The 20,523-nt window shown below is 41.7% G+C and overlaps 1 protein-coding gene across 2 annotated transcripts in view; it reads left to right on the forward strand.

The window, feature by feature from the left end:
• LOC131460083 (multiple epidermal growth factor-like domains protein 11) overlaps nucleotides 1-20,523 on the forward strand; it is an 89,480-nt gene that overhangs the window by 45,581 nt on the left and 23,376 nt on the right. For both annotated transcript variants that reach the window (XM_058630362.1, XM_058630363.1), the window contains exons 7-14: nucleotides 10,956-11,202; nucleotides 12,267-12,387; nucleotides 12,708-12,844; nucleotides 14,357-14,569; nucleotides 15,270-15,444; nucleotides 18,712-18,832; nucleotides 19,700-19,863; nucleotides 19,959-20,061. In XM_058630362.1, the coding sequence (XP_058486345.1) occupies nucleotides 10,956-11,202; nucleotides 12,267-12,387; nucleotides 12,708-12,844; nucleotides 14,357-14,569; nucleotides 15,270-15,444; nucleotides 18,712-18,832; nucleotides 19,700-19,863; nucleotides 19,959-20,061 (1,281 nt within the window). The remainder of the gene's footprint in view (nucleotides 1-10,955; nucleotides 11,203-12,266; nucleotides 12,388-12,707; nucleotides 12,845-14,356; nucleotides 14,570-15,269; nucleotides 15,445-18,711; nucleotides 18,833-19,699; nucleotides 19,864-19,958; nucleotides 20,062-20,523) is intronic.

Below are 20,523 nucleotides of genomic sequence, written 5' to 3' on the forward strand. Positions count from 1 at the left end.
CACTGTTTTCGCCGCATGACAGCACAGCTTGGCTACTAAGCTAAGATGCAAATGACCTGTGGCTAAGCTCCTCCTCCTTGGCTCACGACAGAAAAGATTTACTGTACGTTGGTGTTTGAAGTGGATATTGTTGCTTTGGCTGCTGATATGGTGACATTTAATTACACATTTGAACTCTGTGGACTCTGGGCTTCTACAGTACGTACTTTAGGCTAGAGCAAAGTTTATTATTGTCCATTAAACCTGAAGTAATGTGGCCAGAATAAACACGACGGAAGTCTAATATATAGTTTTAAAACCATTGCTGAGTGGCAGCTGTTTGTATCTCACTCTTCTTGTACTTTGTTCGTCATTCATGATTACCCTTGTCCTTCTGAACTGTGAGCCCACCGCTCCTCCACCACATCATCTACTCAGTACCGTGGACACGAGTCCAAATCACCTGAGCTCTGCAAGGCAACGAACTCCTGCTGCTCTTCATTAGCATCAAGCTCATTAGGCAGCTAATACCTGTTGTCCCCATCGGAGGGGGTGGGGTCAGCTGCTATTAGCCTGTCGGTCCTCTGGGCTCAAATCCTGCTCTGAACCTTTCAGGAGAAAACAAAGAGTGCCGTCCATTACCAACGTGTGTGTGCGTGCATGTAAGAGAAGGAATACCAGAGATGTCTCACAGACATGAAAGAGGCTCAACATAGGAAACACAACTGGTATGTGTTTGTTTTCATTCTGACACTTGAGCGATAATACACATGGTCAGATATTGATTAACCTGCTCATCACAAACACAGCTTCAATACACACACACACACATAGACAGAAAGTGGACACTGCCAGGTCCAATTAGTGGCTGCAGCAGCATCAGCATGCCCCATGTGTTTGGACTAAATTAATATAACAACAAACTTTTTAATCAAGTTTCACCACGGCGCTGCAAGTTGATCGAGTGTTTGGAGCTGTGACGAGGCGCGGCAATTCAGAAACATGATCCGTCAGCGTTTTCTACGGTTTGTTTCATTAGTCTCTGTGTGTTTGTGCGTGTGTGTGTGTGTGTTTGTAGTAATCTGGCTGCTCATTTGTATTAGGACCTCAAAATAGCACATTCCAGAAAACAAAGTGACATTACAATGTATTTTTGACTTATCAGATTATAATAATGTAACAGCTCTGGTGTAAATGCATCTCGGGCATGATGAAGATGGATTGTGATCCACACTTGTCAGCCAACATGCAACAAAGAAAGAAGAACAAGAAATTGTAACCTGAGGGTCACTGGTTCAAATCCTGGGACCCAGGCACCCAAACCCCAATGTTTCCCCTGGTGCAGAAAAGTGCTGCTCACTGCTCTGCACTACTTGTGTGTGTTCACGAGTGGTGTGTAAAAAGGACGGGTTAAATGCATGAGGTCAAATTTACAATCACTTATTTGTGTGTGTGTAAAAATAATGAATTGTACTTCTAGGAAATAATAACATGACTGTTCAAACCATTGCCTATAAACAAAGACAGCTGATTTGTCTCCTCTTACTCAACGAGTCAACGCAGCAGTGATCTTGGACTTGAGCAGTGGTAATGAGATGCAGATTTCTAACGTAAAATGACAGAAACCAATTATTTGATGCCTAATTCCATCTGCTTAAACCAAGGTAGTGGGTTTTATGCCCTATATCAGACAGCTAAACTAATATTTACACACGACATCCGTGCATTTTGAGTAGAAAAGTCATAAGAACACATTTGCTCTGCAACAGCAGAGATCTTCAGGCAATATTAACGTAATTCAGGGTCTGAAGAAGAAGAAAAAAGTCCAGTAGAAAATGTGAACATTTGCATCACAACTCGTGAACTCAGCATTTTCAGAAACTTTCCACTTACAGTGTTGTGAATACGACATTAGGGGGCCGTTCACCTGGACTCTTCTCGTAAAGTGTAAGCATTATGCTATTTGAAGGCACTATGTTTCATAACAGGGAAGTAACAGCAGAATGTATAATGGACGGTACGAGGAAATGGACATTACCTCACCTCCTGCACTTTCCGATTTCCCACTTTCCTTCTAATGCCATGTGAACCCACGCTGGATGAACTTCACCACAGATGAGCCATTAATCACCACACACCCCTCTCTCTCTTTCAGTCTCTCTCCCCCACGTGCACTCTGATTAATTTCCAGACTAACTTGTTTATTGCTCACTGCCTTTCACCTGCACAATAGCTGCTTTTTCTCCCCACACGACTGACTTCGCTTTGACTTTGAAAATGGCCTGGAATTATTCATTTGCCGGCTTCCTCCACTTTACATTTGCTCCAAGGAGAGCGGCAAAATCGCAGCCTCCCCACTCTCTTTAAATGCTCATCCATTTCTTCCTCAGTTATTTTGCACTTCAAGCCATTTTGACCTTTCTCAAAGGAGCTTGTGATGCAGGGAGGCAGGGGGAGACGGAAGGTCGGTCCGTTGATTCCTAAACGATCCCCTGAAGCCAGTCTGCTCTTGAGGCTCTATGGGCTGAACGAGAGCACATTCAGGTCTTATAGGATATGATGACACTTCACTGTGTCTTTATGTGGAAGTACTGTCTTCCAGGACACACAGCACTCCAAAAAAAACTGAGACAACAAGGTGCCAACAAAGTGAAACATAAATTTTGTGCACACACACATACACTGCATAGTCTTTATCCTTACACCCTCTTACCTTTTTATGACATCAATATTATTTATTTTATTGTTTGTCCTTCCACCCTTCCTCCCTCTCCATATATTACCGTCCATGCATCAAAGCTGTGCACCCATAGAAGCCAGATTTTATTATTTATTATATTATTTTACACCTCTATATCGTCTTGGCCTGTTTTCTGCCCATGTTATTGTTTCTTACCGCTCCTCTCAAAAAACTGTACAATGTTTACAATCGTTGCACTTACCCTCACCTGTCTTGTAACCACTAAATTCCACAATAAAAAGGGTTTATTATTTGGGATGAAATGTGTTTTACAAATAAATTTGCCTTGCTTTTGACCTTTTAAACTCAATAAATAAATAAAGCAAGTAATGAAGACCGATATAAAACGTAGACGGAGCAGGTGGAGCTCTGAGAATCATTCCACTTATGATGTCATGAATAGGACATGAGAAAAGAATCTGAAGGCACTATAAATGCTGCCATGCTAAGGTTTGGTAAAGTAGAATGATGTTACCATGTACACCGTCTCGTTCACAGTATTAGGATGCAAACATCGATATAGTTTTTGTGATGTCATGCATTGGTTTGTGAATTCTCTCTTTGAGCTTCCACTTAAACGTTTTGTCCAACACCATCTTGTTTATTTTGCATGAACAGAGATCTTTGCTGATGGACATTATTCAGACGAATACACGCGTGAAAAGTCTGATTCACTGACTTTTACATCGATTACTCAGTGTGGATTCTCCTGTCGTTTTATCTGGACACGGAGATGGCGTCACTAAGATAGGAATCACACACACACACACAGCCACAGAGCAAAGAGTATGTCAGAGTAAATTGACACTTGAAACTATGTCATCCATCTCGTCTGCACTACCCCCCCCCCCCACACACACACACACACACACCTCATTGACCCTGACAGCCTGAAATATGCTGCCACTAATTAGAATAATTAATTGCAAATAGGAAATCAATGTATCTGAATTAAACATGTGTGTTTTTGTGTTGTGTTGGGTGTGTGTACGTCACACACACAACCATACTCATACACACATAGTGTCCTTTGCTATCTGCGACTTTCATCGCCTTGTGTTGGAGGTTAAAAACAAACAGCGACTGTTTTTCTTCTTCTGGATTGCTCAGTTGTTTGTCAGAGCCGTGCTCGCCGCTGTCTGAGGCCGCGCTGATGGAAACAGTTTTGCTCACACCGGCGTTGTGGCCGTGAATAAAGTGGTATAAAACATGGAAGCTAGGGAATCTGAAAGAAGTGCATAGTTTGAGTGTGAGTTTCTGTGATTTAAAGGAATAATGAGCAGGTTTTTTTCTCATGGAAATATAACTGTATTGTTTTACCGCATGATAATGACTCGGCTATATTCTGCTGCATCAGAACTTATTGTCTCTGTTTGCGTGGAAGCAACGGCAGCCATTTGTTTGGAATAAATTTAAATGAAATGTTTTTAATAATAGATAAAGTTAACCCAGCGCAGCAGGCAATGCAAAACACCAGAGACCACGATGGTGTCGTCAAAGTCACGAAAACCGTTTGTCTGTGTGTACGAGTGTGTGCGTAGATTTGTATTTGTCATGTTTTCCTTTCAAAAGATGAATAATGTAAAAGCCACGTTGGTTTTAACTATGAACTGTTAATCAATTAGTTATATTGAAACTCTAAAGAACAGCTATTAGTATTAAAAATAATGTTTGGGTTGCCAAGCTGTGAGGTTTATCCTCCTTCTCAGTGACATTACATATGCAGGACTGTAAAGGCTCAGTGTGTGTAGTTTAAATAAAAGTTTGTAGGCATCAATGTAGAATGCACCTCATTATTCTCCGGGCTTCTTTTGTTTCACACGTCTGTGGTTATAAATGATGTGTTGTTTTGCTCCAGATTCTCTGGATTCTTCATCAAAACAGAAATCTGATCCAAATGATTTGATATAATGAGATTTTAATGATAAGAAAAACTCACTTTGATACACAAAATGTGAAGAGCAGGTACAGTGTGTGGTCAGTTGGTGCGTGTGAGGAATCACACTGATACTTATACTTTTCCCACAAAAGTTGATCCGTCATGCATTATTCAATAATTTATTAAGCATTAATAAAGCCATTAGTTGGAACTTGTTTTTAAAGAAGTGGTTCGAATAATTAAAGTAGTTTTTTAAGGAAGTGCCAAGAACAAAAAAGTTAAAGTGTGGCTGCTGCTCTGTTTTTCGACCGCCCGTCCCTCAGCTCCACTTATTGGCAGGTTGCTTCTTGTCGCTCCTGTCCAATCAGGCTGCTCGTCGATCACTCTCTCACTGGCAGCGCCGTTAATTTCCTCATCACTTTAGAGCTGATGTGTCCAAGTCCGTCTCAATCTGAGTTTGCGAATTGATTAGTTAGGTCTCTTTGCAGCTCTGAAGTGTGGACGTGTTCCTGAAATCACCCGGAGGTGCCGTATGTGAGAACACAAATGTTTTGCAAACGGCACTCTAGACATTCTCCGGAACTTTTCCTTTCAGCTCCCTAGTCCAATTTTAGGATAATGTGAACGTGAGAGCACAGCAGGAAAACCTCATAGCGTAAATGAAGGCATCTGGCCCAGACAATCCCCTGCTGTGTTGTGGGGGTAGAGTGAGTTGTGTTTAAACTCAAAAGGTTGTGTGTTCGGTTCCCGGCTCTGCTGATGTGTCCTTGGTCAAGTTGGTCCTGACGGCTATGTTGGCAGCGTATGAATGAGTATAGGAGATGAATGATAGGCTGCACATAGATGTGCTTTATGAAAGTGTACAAAACTGTAACTGTAAAGCATCCTTTAGTGGTCATCACGACTAGAAAAGTGCTTTATAAATACAGACCTTATGAATTTGAACAGCAAACTATCTAGAACTAATTTTCTAGACATTTGCCCCAAGTTCATGTCTCAAAACACCGAAAGTGGTATCTGCACCGTGTTCAGACAAAACACTTCTTCATCCACATCTGTAAATCTGATTGAGCTGGAAATCAACACACAGTTTGGAGCTGCAGCTAATTTATTTCCTCTGTTTGTGAACCAACACTTCAGACAGTTAGTCACACACTCATCACTGTCACCGAACTGACTGTTAAACACAAGCAGCTTTGATTAATGAACAACACTTCGTGCTGATGTCAGCGGTTGGTCACATGTTTTAATATTAATTTAATGCTTAAGAGGTTTTTGTGTTTTTTCAACCCCAGCAGATTTGATCATTATTCTCCATGTTTTTCCTCCTCTCTCATGCTACATCCCACATTTTTATTTCAAAATACATCACTATTGCTACGGTTGCACCCCGGCGTCCACACTGCCCCAGAGTTTTGGAGCCCCTAAAACAGATCAAGCGTGGGAACTTTGTTGGCCACAGTTTTAGAGCTACATTGGACGGGTGGGAAAAAGAAATGTTTAGAACCGATAACACAGTTATCCACAGTCGCTTCCTTATGTGGCTCATATCAGTCACAACTCCCCGATAAGGTGTAAAAGCTTTTCACATTTAGCTACATTCATGCAACTGACTAATATGGCATTTTTGTTCACAGCTGTTTGTTCAGTTATTGGCGAGAAAAACCAATCAGGATGTTATTTGTTTCTGCCTCTCCAGACAAAACTGCAGCCCTGGGCTTCTCAAACAAAAAGGGAGACAGCAGCATTTTCAAACTTTTCAAAACTGTTTTCAGGGCTCTAAAATGCTCGGGTAGGTTAAACGACGGGTGCATCTGAAGCAGAATGTTTGCGTTTTCAAATGAAAACTGAGTCTTGTGGATGTAGTCTTACTTCCAGTTTCAGGTTTGAAGGGAAGCATCCCCTGCTTTATTGTCGATTTGACTCAAATTCACAAATGGACATCATTCTGATGTTAGAACAGAAGCTGAAACGACACTGATACCATTAACTTCTCAGAAATTACAAATTTGGTGAGAACTAAGATCATTTTCTTATAAACTTAAATCCAAACCACTGGAGTCACCCCCTGGTAGACAATTGAAGAGAAACCAGGTTTCAGCCACTTCCACACAAGCATAGCATTTGCTTGTGTCATAAAACCTTAAGATTTTGTTACAAACAAGTGGAGACAAGACACACACCCAGCATTTTAAGTAGATTTTAAGTAGTAGCTTTTGATTTTATGATAATATAAATCAGCCATGCAAATGGTGCGTGTGTGTGTGTGTGTCGTAAAACAGGAAATGTTCATATGCGTGCCATAATCTCATCGTGTTCCTCTAACACCGTAGCAAAGTTTCTTTGTCTCTGATGTTTTTTTAATGCTCCTCTATCACAGTATGTTACAGCATCATTGTGCTGCCTTGGCGACTTCTAGCTGCTCCGCTCTAATAAGTTAAAGGCAATGAAGCAGCTGCAAAATAATAGAAATATACAACATCATCAGCGGCGAGTAGCGGTAATGAGATTTTTTTTTTGAAAGTGGTTATTGTCAATACTTCTGTTTGTAACAATGTGTGAAATGAGGATGTGAATCATGAGCAGAATCTGCAGCTTGACTGAGTTTTATAGTTCCAGCTCAGTGTTTATCAGAACATACACACACACACACACACACACACACACACGTGTACGCACGTGCACACGCATGTTTGCACAGCTATTCTTTTTAGGACACTGAATTGACTTCTATTCATTTATCTTGTCTCTAACCTTTACCTTAACCAGTTGCTGTCCAGCCTCGTTCCAAGTGAGACCCACTGGTCCTGACTGAGCGTTTATACCAGAAAATGTCCTAAATAGATAATAAAAATAAGTTTGTGTGTGTGTATACATACATATATATATATACACACACACACATATATATGTGTATATATGTGTGTGTGTGTGTGTGTATATATATATATACATACACATATATATGTGTATGTATGTATGTATATATATATGTATGTATATATATATATATATATATATATATACATACACACACACACATATATGTGTATATATATATATATGTATGTATATATATATATATATACATACATATATACACATACATACATACACATATATATGTGTATGTATGTATGTGTATATATGTATGTATATATATATATATATATATATATATACATACACACACACACATATATGTGTATATATATGTATGTGTATATATATATATATATATATATATATATATATATATACACCAAACCATTATGAAATAAGAGGCTCCCTCCACCAGAAACCAAACCTTCTGCATTATTTCAAATTTAACTTTTAAAGAGAGACTCAACTACAGACAGTCAGGAGCTCTTCTGCCACAGTTTATTGCTCTGCCGTTAATTTAGTGCAAAAAGTTCTGCTCACTGCCAGTGAGCTGCTCCTGATCAAAGTCATTAGTCACTCGATTTGGACTCTTTGCTGCTGAATAATTGAGGCTGTGAGAGGATAAAGGATTTGACTCACTAGTTAAGAAAAATAAAGAGACGAGGACGAGGAGCGAGAAGAGATAGAGAAAGAGAGCGAGAGACAAGGGAGAGAACAAAAGGAGACACGGAAGGAGACAAGTAAATTAAAGAGTGATTGAGAGGGAGAAAGTGTGATGCATGCTCACGGCTCTGTCCACCACACAACATATGAGAAACGGCAACAATGTATCTGTGAGACGGCGTCCATGTGTGAAAAGAAATGCTCCTTTCTCCACCTCCTCTGAATTCGCTGCCACCTCCAATGTGTCAATTGTCAGCGGCACCCACTTTCTTCAAGGTGCCCCTTGATCCCTCGACTTCTCCACTGACCTTTTGCCACACGCTCTCCTTTTTGTTTTTGTCCCGGTACGTATAGCAACTTGTGTCGTAGAGCTCCTGGTGTCCACACACAGAAAAAAATAAGTTTCTCCTCCATTTTGAGCGGAGTGAGGCTGTCTGGCGAGTATGTGACATCATGCGGAGAATCTCAACGCTGATTGGTCATCGTGTCGCCAAAGTTGAAACTTCTCAACTCGAGCGTACAAGCGGTTGTGGCGTCGTTTGCACAATTGGCGCAAAATCCAGATCTACTCGCATCTGCGTTGTGCCACGCGAACACACAGAAACAGCAACAGCAACACCAAGAGAGGAGAACCTCTGTGCTGATTGGCTTTCACAACATTACATCACTTTTATAGTTTTGTAATATTTCAATTGAAGTGTCTGAAACTAACCTTTTTGTTTTCCTGCCTCTTTGCATTAACTTTATTTAATCTGAAAGTGCTGAAAAAACCGTGTGGCATTTGATGTGAACGCACCATCAGAAATGTCACTGTCAGAAAAGCTACAGAATATACCATCCTTCCATCAGCCCTTGGGTCAAAACCTTTCCCCAAAACACAGGCACTCATTGTCTGTGATGGAACAGTGGATTTTGGCTGCACATTCTTTGCCATTTACCTTTGACCTGCTCACTAACTTCTGGTTGTCGGCCATGTGGCTGTGTGCCTCTTTGAATTGTGAAAACTGTCAGCACTCGGCCTCTGGGTGTGTGGGGTGAAGCTCAGCCCAAAGTTCTGAAATTCGGAAAGTTCAAAAATGAACATTAAATGTCCTTCTTTTATTCTTGTAGCAGTAATTAACCATGTATGTGTACAAAAGATGGGAAACGTGATAGAAAACCAACCCCACAATCATCCATTAGTACTGTATATGCTGTCAGACAACTACAGAAACCGTAATAATCCATTTGTTTATTCTAATTTCACATTGTTATGTTATCATAATGCTAATTCGGGGAATTTTCTCGCTGTGTCAGCATGACAACCTGACCAACGTGGCATCCCGCATCCATCACGCCGCATGTCACCTCAGCAGGCTGTACTTTGACGTGTTTTTGTCTCATCGGGAAAAATGAGTGGGACGTTTAAAATAAACTGCTTTGTGTTAGCTGTGTCTCTTCTGGATCACTGCGCTCGGGCTGGGTTTAAAAGCGACATCACACCCTCCTCTTGGCTGCCTCCCATTCACTCCTCCAGTCGGCCTCCAGAAATGTTTTGTTCTGTCTGTCGTTACAGCAGGACGGATATAAGGAAACGAGGTGAAGACTGTACACTTACTGTCCACGTCAAGAGAAGCTCAGTAGGTTAAAGAACGAGTAAAGGAAGTGTTCGATTTAATCATTTTATTCAAATCTATCTTCATTCGCCGCCATCTCCGTGCAAGACCACTGTGACCATTTTCCTCTCTCTCTCTCTCTCGCCGTAATAAGAAAACCCACTGAAGCTTTTAATGTCACAGTATTATTTACGGAGCATGTGATTGAAATATTTCTTGAGTAATATTTCTGTGATTATAGTTGACCATACAGCATGTGCAGGGTCAGCAATGAGGAAGAAATGTCAGGTAGACAAAGAGGTCTGTGTTAATCAGAGTTTTGATTAACGGGAGGGTTCATAGTCTCCCTCCTCGGCTGTGTTTGTGCCTGTGTGGCTTCTGCACATTTCAGGTGACGGGAGTGCACAGCACAGTCAGCTGCACGTTTCACACCGACCACAAACTCTGGGATTATGTAATGTCCAGATATTTAAGTCCAGACGTTATCCGGAGTTTGCTGTTCACGTATGATAATGATAATCACCCTTTCACTGACATCAGGACCCACAGCACCTCAGAATCTTTGACCGTTGTGATTTCAGAATTGCCACTTCTGCCCCTCAGTATGATAAATGCTATTTGCTATTTAAGAGACTTAACAATATGGCAGATTTGAATCCTTGCCGCTGATTGATCAGTAATAGCTGTGGAAAAGGGAGTTGCCGCGATATTGATGGTTTCATCTCCCTGGGCCTCTGAGCCTCAAATCACACAAATCTGTGTGTATGTTTGTGATATGAATGTTCAATGGTAGCTGTGGTCGTCTCCATAAACACACATATGATGTTGGGGGTCACAGGTCACTGTGGCCTCCTCCCTTGTGCGTTTTGTTTTATTAAGAAATACTAACATTCAGATGGACCCAAAGTCACATACCCACATATATATTTCACTTAATGCCAACCATACAAGCCCATGGGGGCAGTATTATGATCCAGGGTTGCTTCAGTTGGTCCAATCTAGTTTCAGCAACATGTTGCTAAAAAAAAAAAACCTCACAAACACATTCTAACATTATTTAAATACTGTGGACAAGCATGAACTGTACCCATATAACTGGTGGATGGAGGAGTACAACTGTGACATCACCTCACCATTCTCTCGTTTCTCAGGTGATAACAGGTGATAACACAGCTTTAAATCACACATTGACTCGCATGCTTTTCCCTGTGTCCAGAATGTGAGAGCGACTTCTGGGGCCCTCACTGCACCAACCGCTGTCAGTGCCGCAATGGCGCCAAATGTAACCCCATCACTGGAGCCTGCGTCTGCACCGACGGCTACCAGGGCTGGCGCTGTGAGGAGCCCTGCGACACCGGCTTCTATGGCAAAGACTGCCTGTTGGAGTGCCAGTGCCTCAATGGCGCCACCTGCCACCATGAGACCGGCGAGTGCCTGTGTGCTCCTGGATACACCGGAGCATTGTGAGTCTCGAATGTGCCAATTATTACATTATTACACTGGTGGAGACAAAAGATCAAAACACCAATGCAAAATATAAGCAGTGTTTACAGCCCAAAAAGGACAATTTATTTTGGGAACATACTATCTGTACCATTTTTGTTATCAATGGAGCAAGAATTTCAATTTCAACATGTTTCTTTAATCTCTCATGACACATCATGGCCATTTAATGTCTTAATATAGTAAGTTTCTTTAAGTGGACACTATCTAAAGAATATGGTCACTGCAATTCCTTGCTGTTTGGCAGACTTTACAGGAAAATATAGCAAAGTCTGAGAGCTAGGGCAGTCAACTCGAGCTGCACGTGCCTCCTGTCCACATCCTTCCAATGTGGTGGCCTCTTTAAACCGTATTACTTCCCCCTCCATCTCTCTCTGCCTGTCATTCAATGTGTCACCTTGTTCCAGCATCACTGCCTGGTATCATAAGTAATGTAATTTACTGCATCTGCAGAGAGTGAAGAGATTGGAGCCCAGATGCCAATCTCCAATATGTTTTCCTGCGGCAATAAACATTTTTAACTTTAGTTAAAACTTTAGTTAGTCATTCAGTAAACCAAACACTCCCCCTGGAAAAAAAAAAAAATGTTTAGCTCACAGGAACACAGGAATTGTTGGACTACTGCTGCCTTTATCAGTAAATTTGAGTTACTAAAGTAAAACAGAATATAATTTCAAACAGCACGAGTGGATCAACTACTTCTGTGTGCTGTGATATAAAATCCATGATTTTTCTCTATGGACTTTGGTGCAGACTGTGAGCAGTTTACAAAGTGACACAAACTGTTCTGCTGGGAAAGGCCGTACACTTAAACTGATATACATTTTATTAGGTGAGCCTTATAGTAAGTGGCTAAAATCGTTTATTTTTTCCTTGTTGTTTTGTCTGTTTGTCTCAACTCAGTGAGTGTTTTCACCTGTATGTAACACATCGACTCCCTCATACAAAATACTGAACCATCCCTTCCACCTGTGTCAGTGATCTCAGACATCACCTCTTCCTTCTCTCTGTCCGTCTCCTCCAGCTGTGAGGAGATGTGTCCTCCAGGGAAACATGGCTCGCTGTGTGAACAGCGCTGTCCCTGTCAGAATGGAGGCACGTGTCATCATGTGACTGGACAGTGCTCCTGTCCCGCCGGTTGGATGGTAGGACCCACACTATGTTCACTAAACTCACTATGAAATGATTTAGCTTAGCTACGGGGAATGATTTGTGGTTTGTGTTTGGCGATGAGGATTTAAATCTTCTACACACATTTGATGTCAATTTCCTTTGAATCACAAACAAAAACTCTTAACTTTATATTGAACAGCACAACAAAGCAAAACACACTGGCAGGACCTTCCAAACCTTAAGAAAATACACATACATTTACTCCACACACTGAACAAACTAAACACTCTGTCCACATGTGTGATGCTGTGTCACTTTGTCATTTTTAACCTTTTTTTTCCCTCTTTCTCAGGGCCCGGTGTGTGCGCAGCCGTGTCCATTTGGATCTTTCGGCATCAACTGCTCTCTGGAGTGCACGTGTCGTAACAGTGGCCTGTGCGACCACATCAGCGGTCAGTGCCAGTGCACGTCAGGCTACATCGGAGAGAGGTGCGTTAGCACAATACATTAAGCTCTTACGCTAAGTTTTTAATACATTCCTGACAAACAGGAACATGAATGATGCTTTTTTTTGTCCATATGCAAGTCCTCCTTGAGCTCTACTGTGTTGCAAAATCCCTCCCTTGTGGTATTTTCTGTCCAGAAGTTTCCTCCATGCACGCTGAAAAATGTAATAGGTACAATAAAGGATTCAAACAGTGGAAAACCAAGGTAATCACAGCATGGCGTGTTGTGGTGAAAGGTGGACAGCTGGAGAGTTTCCAAAATACGTAACTGCAAACTTGGAGATTACTTTATGAAAATTGTGAAAAAAATGATATGTTTCTTTATAACACACAAGGTCAAGAGTAATTTAAATGAAGAGATTATGCAATCAAAGGACAGATTAAAAACAAAAAAATGTACAAAGAAATGGGAAAAAGAGGACCCCTCTACCCAGGATCATTGGCCGCAGATCGTAGAGGAAATGTATATAATGGACAAGATGACACACCACCGCACTACAGGAAGACCACAGGAAAGACAGTTGATTGAGTAGAAGTAAGTGTTTTACACTTATATAAAGTAAAAACTTTCAATAACCTAACTAAAGTGACACAAACAGTGTGCTTTTTTAGCCAAACTGAGTTGACTTTATTAGACGCATTTTGCACAAAACTGATAATATCAGACTCTGGAGTCTGTAAGTGTATAGTTACATAGTTTTACTTTATAGCTTTTACAGATTTGTATATTGTTCGTACTTTAACTGTTTGTGTACAAATGGCAAATAAATCCTCAAGTATTAACAAATTCTGCACAGAACAACAGTGTGGTTTGGAGTTTTGCAACACATCAGAGATCACAGAGCATAAGCACAAGACAGAGCTGCGTGGAAACAAGGCATTATCCAACTTTATCCAGCCCTCCGTTTCCTCTTTGTGTCTCCCTCTCTTCATTATTATTCTCCATTGAGCTAAATTATGTCCGTTTGTTTGGGCCAAGACAGATGAATTAGCCGACATGGATTGAGTTCTCTCCCACTCGTCCACGCTCTAATGGAATTATACGAGTGCGGAGGAAGTGACACTGAACATAAGTCCCAGCAAAGACGTTTTCATTGACTGATTTGTCTGTTTCTTAATAAACATACTACGTGTAGAGAATGATGCAGAGACCTGCTCATTATTATCCACATCACCGCTCTGTGACCTTAAAGCTCCACTCGGGTCTGAGTATAATGTGGTTGACCTCATGATGGCGTCGGTGTGCGTGATGTCACAGTGTGTGTGTGTGTGAGGAAATTACATGCACTGGGGAACATCTGTGTTGTGATGCTGCAGCAGCAGTGTCACTGGTTCTTTTCATTCATTTTTTTTTTTCTGATAAACGACTTTTAAGACGTTGATGTTTTATTCTGTGTCTAAATTTGAAGACTGCAGCTTCTCTGTTTCATTAAACGATATTTATCCAACACACCTGAGATGACCTCCTCTCACTTCTCCATCGTTACTGCTTCAGGTGTCAGGATGAGTGTCCGGTCGGCACCTATGGGCCACAGTGCGCCCACAAGTGTGACTGTCAGAACGGTGCAAAGTGTTACCACATCAACGGGGCATGTCTGTGTAACGAGGGCTTCAAAGGTCCGAGCTGCCAGGACCGGTTCTGCCCCAGTGGACTGTATGGACTTATGTGTGATAAACACTGTCCCTGTACAGCTGCACACACACTCAGGTACTGACACACACACACACTCGCTCTCTCTCTTCCAGACATGCACATGCAGGTTGTGGCACAAAACACAAACACACACATTGAGCTGTGGATGGTCTTTGCAGCACAGTGTGAACAGAAGAAAATTGAGGGGGGAAAGTCTGAGGCTACATCCACATGACTATTTATTTTTTTACAAAATGCATAATTTCTGCTCCAGATATGCCAAGGCCTCACCACCCCTGTGTTTGTGAGCGCCGAAAAAGGAGACATTTAAAATTGCAGAGGCTCCATTTTAGTTTGAAAATAAAAATAGATTTTTTTGTCCGGTTGGGCAGAAATGTATACATTTGAAAATAATTAAGCAGTTACCCACATTCACTATCTGACCTGGTTCTTATCAGCTCCAACCCGACTATCAGCTGTGAGTGAAAAGCTTCATCGTCATTGGCTCCCATCCATTTTCACCAAGATTCTTTTATTGTTCCTCATTAATAGCACTATCTAAAACTGAAGAAATAAACTTCCTGTTTACACAGTCAGGTGTATGCCCAGTGTACCTGGATGGTTATGTGATACACATTTTCAGTTTTTTTTTTGTGGTGTGAGTTCCTTACCTTACCTTAGGCTCTAACACACAGAGGATGAACTGATTGTAAAGCCCACCAAGGCAAACGGTGTTCTGTGCATATGTGTCTTTCATGTCCTTTCTCCCTCTCAGCTGTCACCCTCTGTCGGGGGAGTGCACATGCATCGCAGGATGGACGGGCCTCTACTGCAACGATACCTGTCCGGCAGGTTACTACGGCATTGGCTGCAGGGAACTCTGTGCCTGTGCCAACGGAGCCGACTGTGACGGCACCACCGGAGCCTGTGTGTGCGCGCCGGGATTTATTGTGAGTTCAGAAAAGCCCACAGTCACAAATGTTGCTGAGCTCTCTGATTTAAAGGTATCATGACATGGCCTCTGCGTATTTACCTTGTTTCCGGTTAAAAGTGAGCTGCGAAGGAGTACGTTGACATTGGTCAATCTATGTTTCTGAGGAAGGAGATGATGAGGAGGACACTTCTAGATTGAGATCATATATATGTGATCCAATAAGTGAGGAGAGACCAGAGAAACACAGGCCCATCCCCATGAATTGATATGTCTGAATAGTAAATCACATCAGGTGAGGGTGACACATTGAAAGGATCATAAGGTGCCTGATTGGATAGACATTAGCATAGTATAAGTCATCATAAATCCATAGTAGCATCTTTTGATATTATGAGGTTGTTTACAGGCGCCTATGTGACATTTCAAGCAACTGAAATGTTTATTTTTATGGGATGTGTGTTATGTTAAATATAAAGTTCTCAGAAAAAAAAGAACCGTTAGCAGTCGTGTTGTCAGGTCGTCCTTCCTCCCATCCCCCTCTCATCAGTATCTCAGGAAGAAGAGCAGTTAATCAGGCTTGAACTTGAAGTCAAATGCACAGCATGAAGTCAAATATCTGCAGAATGTCTGCGTGATGAAGAAGAGTTGAAGCTTCCTATCCTGCTCACATGTGATGGTAATAACATGTGGTGGCATTGTTGCAGCAGCAGAACCTGCTGACTCGTCCACTAGTATCGACTCGTCAGCTGCTGTTGACTCGGCACGTTTAGATCACGTGATCAAAGTGCAAACTGCAGGTGCAGAGCTCTAATATAGGTCAGCCAATGTCAGCACTGTGTGTGTGTGTGTGTGTGTGTGCATGTGTTATCATATAATGGTCAGCATATTTTTTTATAAAAAATTAAAGCTGAGGTAGGCGATGTATGAGGTTATTGATAAACACAACATAAATAACTTTTCAGCTCCATGTAGATCAAGTGATCTCCTTTGTCATTAAAACATCTGAGCCGAGGTTTGAAATCTGCTTGTGTGTCACTGTTTCACTTTGAGATATACTGTAGAGGAAGAGATGGTTACTATGGAAACCGCCACTATGTCTGTTACAGTTTGTTATGACAAAGTGACAGTGTCCTCAGCTTCCACTCTGTGAAAAATATTTGATCATTTCTATAATTACTGCTGTAGTCAACATACTGAGTTTATCATCACAAACTGTAAATTAATTCTTGTGGGCTGACAAGTGTCTAAAAATATATTTATTATAATTATTTACAAAAAAACAAACAAACGAGATTTTAGTCACTTATGAAAAGGATCACTTCGACATCAGCTTCAGTGTAAGCCATCTTAAGAACATAGTCATTGCTGTACCTTGCTGTTTAACAGCCTTTTCAAACAGGTAACTGAACAATAATGCGATTAATAATTGTAATAATAGTAATAAATAATAATAATTGAGGGCCACACCACATGGTGATGTAGTGGCTAACACTGTTGCATGTTCTCTCTGTGTGTGTGAGTTTTCCCTGGGTTCCTCTGGTTTCCTCTGGTTTCCTCCCACAGTCTGAGGCGTGAATGTGAGAGTGAATGGTTGTCTGGCTCCCTGCAGCCCAGTGAACCCTCATGTGGAGCATAAAGCGGTAGACCATTCATAAATTAATAATGAAGTGTATTAACTGCTTTAAGAACGCACGTGTTTCTACAATTTCTTATGACACTGAAGTATTTTCTACCATGTGAGTGACCATGTGTTTTTCGTATATTTGCCATGCCAGTAAAATGTAGATCACAAACCCTTTAGAAACATTGTTGAAATGTAAATCTCATTGTGGTTTTTATCAAGAAAAAAAAAAGTCACTGTAAAGTCAATGGATTTTTATGTTGGTCTTTCCTGGGACCTGCGTGGCAGCCCTGTATATGACTCAGGGTCCACATAGACATAACACACGTTTATGGTCAAAATGGAGTAAGTCAATTAAACTAAATAGTCATACACTATCATCAAATCTCAACTTAAAAACAGGACTGCAAAGCCTCAGTCATTCAATTTAAGGTCACATAATAATCTGCTGGTTTTTCTTATTGGTCTCACATATTATATTTAACAAAAAAGTCTTTCATGCTCCAACTATTTAATAAGACCTCTCTCTCTCTCTCTCTCTCTCTCCCCCTCCCTCACTCTGCCTTTGTGAATATTAGATTAATAAAGGAGCAGGTTGGAAGCAGCACATTTAATTAGCACATTTATATGTTGAAGGTCCTGATCAATGCAGCAACATGCTTCAACTTCAGGGTTTGTGGAGCTCACTTTCCCCAAAAGTGCAGCATTAGCTGAGACTGTTCATCTAATGTCAATCTGTCCATCGCGCTTCTCTGACCATGTCCACTTTTGATTGGACAAGCTGTAACATGATATTCCTCAGTGGTGGGACACACACACACACACACACACACACACACACTCACACTCACACATCCATCAGTGACCATTGTCTCGCTCCTCCATAATACATGTGCTTGTTTGTTGCATCTTGCCGTCATTTTTAATGCAGCGCTGGAGTCATAATGAATTTAAAGATGAACTGTGAAGGAGACGCTGGGGAAAACTGTCAGTCACAGCGATGGCTGAGCAGCGGCGGCGCTCTATCCATGAAGAATATGAAGAATGAACAAGTCTCAATCAAGGAGGGACAGAGGCTCACTGCAAACAAACAAAACGTCCTTGCCTTTAAAAATAAATGGAGCAACAAGTGTCATTTACTCATCCGATGACACCTCTCACCCTCTTCATGACCGTGTGGGCTGTACACAAAATGTAATATGTACATATGTGTATAAAATAGATACATACTGTATGTGATAATAATAATATACTATATCACCAAATAGGAGACATACCTAATAAGGCAATATCATTCTCCGTATAAATGGTGGGAGGACCTGAAAACTGCTGCAGCCACAGAGTAGAGCCATAGTCTGGCATGAGCTCCAGAAAATGTCTGGCTTTGTGTTCTCAACTGAGCTCACTTGGACGTTATGAGGAGATGGTATAATAAGTTCCATAGAATGTTCCGAATGGCTTTTACAGGCCTTTGTGTTCTCACATAACCCCTGTACAGTATATTGTAAAATTCCCTCAACCACAGAATGGCCGGTCACAGCAAGTATCATCTTGACAATATACTAGAACATTCTAATCTGAGATCTGACCTTGAAATGACCTTGTGACTCCAGCGCGGACTGCTTGTTATTTATTTGTCTCCATGTTGTGTTTGTGTCCCAGGGTGACGACTGCTACATCAGCTGTCCCTCAGGTCTGTACGGGACCAACTGCTCCTCGTCGTGCTCCTGCCACAACGAGATTTCCTGCTCGCACATTGACGGCTCCTGCACCTGCGGAGAAGGTTCTTTCCCCTTTTCACTCAGCCAGAATGAGCAGCAGCTCTGCTTTACATCCCTCTTCATCTATACCTGGTGGTTGGAAAAGCAAAAACACAGAGATGGTGATATTTAAACCGGGTGTAAACCTTGAAACGAGGCAACCGTATAAACCACCACACTGCTGTTTCCACTCACTTCGTATCAGCATCTTTACATTATTTATGTCCCAGCGACCCTTGTGGGGAACATGGGTGATTAAAGTGGAGACACATCAGAGGCCGAGCACAGAATCAGAGGCCCGAGAGATTTGAGCTTCAGGCTGTAAACTCTGATTTCTGTCGAGCAAATATGTGATGACTCTGACACCCAGGGATCATCATGGGTCTGACCATGAAGCTTTGCCTTCAACGTCTTAGAGAACAGCAGAGAGATGAGTGAGATCCCCGTTTGCATCAGGTCAGGGTTAGGATTAGAGCATACAGGGTCTACTGTTATCGACAGGACTCAAATGCAACTGTCAGTCTGACTATCAAAATAGAGGTTGGATAACGATACACAGAGAAAACAGTGTGACATCACTCTCGGCTTTAAAAAAATAGTACTTTATTGTATATTTTGTTTTGCTGCAAATGTACAAATATTATAATTTGAGTTTTGAGCTGCAAAAATGATTCAACAAAGAAAATTCACCACATTGAGTACCTTATCTAAATGAAGGGCTTTAGTTCATGCTGACAAACTGACAATGGAATTCATGATAGCCAATATATTAATATGAATCCCATCCATTCCTGTAGACTGATGGTTCGCCTCTTTCTCCCTCTCCATCTTTGTCTCCGACCATGTCTTGGCCTCCATCTCTGTCTGCGTCTCCACCTCTGTGTCTCCAGGTTGGCAGGGCGTGGACTGCTCCATCCCCTGCTCCAGCGGTTCTTGGGGACTGAACTGTAATCAGACGTGTCTGTGTGCCAACGGAGCAGCGTGCGACCCCGTCAACGGCACGTGCACCTGCTCGCCGGGCTGGAGGGGCGAATATTGTTACGAGACGTGTTTTGTGAGTGGTCGTCTGTCATGAGTGTCCCGCGAGTTTGTTCATAGCGATGGCTATTAAAGAAGATCCTGTCTGTTGTGTTGTTGTTGGTACTGTAGGAGGGGTCATATGGACTGGACTGCACAGAGCGATGTGACTGTGTCCACTCCGACGGCTGTGATCCAGTGTCCGGTCTCTGTCACTGTCTCGCCGGTTGGACAGGTAAGTGTAGAAGTCAAAGAAGTGTGGGGGGAGGGTTTTGTGTGTGTTCAAACAACTTTCATCCTTTTTGAAGGATGAAAGTTGTTTGAAAGTGAAACTTTTTCAACGTGCTCGGACACGTCAACATCTCAACATCTTACAACAATTCGCACAATCTCTTGGGTGTAAGTATCTATGTGACATCAGTGAAAAGCAGCTGGAGGTTGAGTCAACATGTACGTTCATGTATGGTTTGATCCAAACACTCAAGCGAGCGGCAAAGTCAGGTTAAAAACTGCTGTAACTGATGACGTGTATGATTCTTCTTCTGTTGGGGTTTATTGGCGGTTCCAATCCACTTTATTTATACATCATGAGTTTAAACAAACACATGGTTTTGGATTGGATTGGATTGAATTGGATTTATTGGCGGTTGACCTAAGCATCTTATGGGTGTGTGTGACCCAGGACTGACCTATGGGA

The sequence above is a fragment of the Solea solea genome, chromosome 5, assembly GCF_958295425.1.
Source record: "Solea solea chromosome 5, fSolSol10.1, whole genome shotgun sequence".
Lineage (NCBI taxonomy): Eukaryota > Metazoa > Chordata > Actinopteri > Pleuronectiformes > Soleidae > Solea > Solea solea.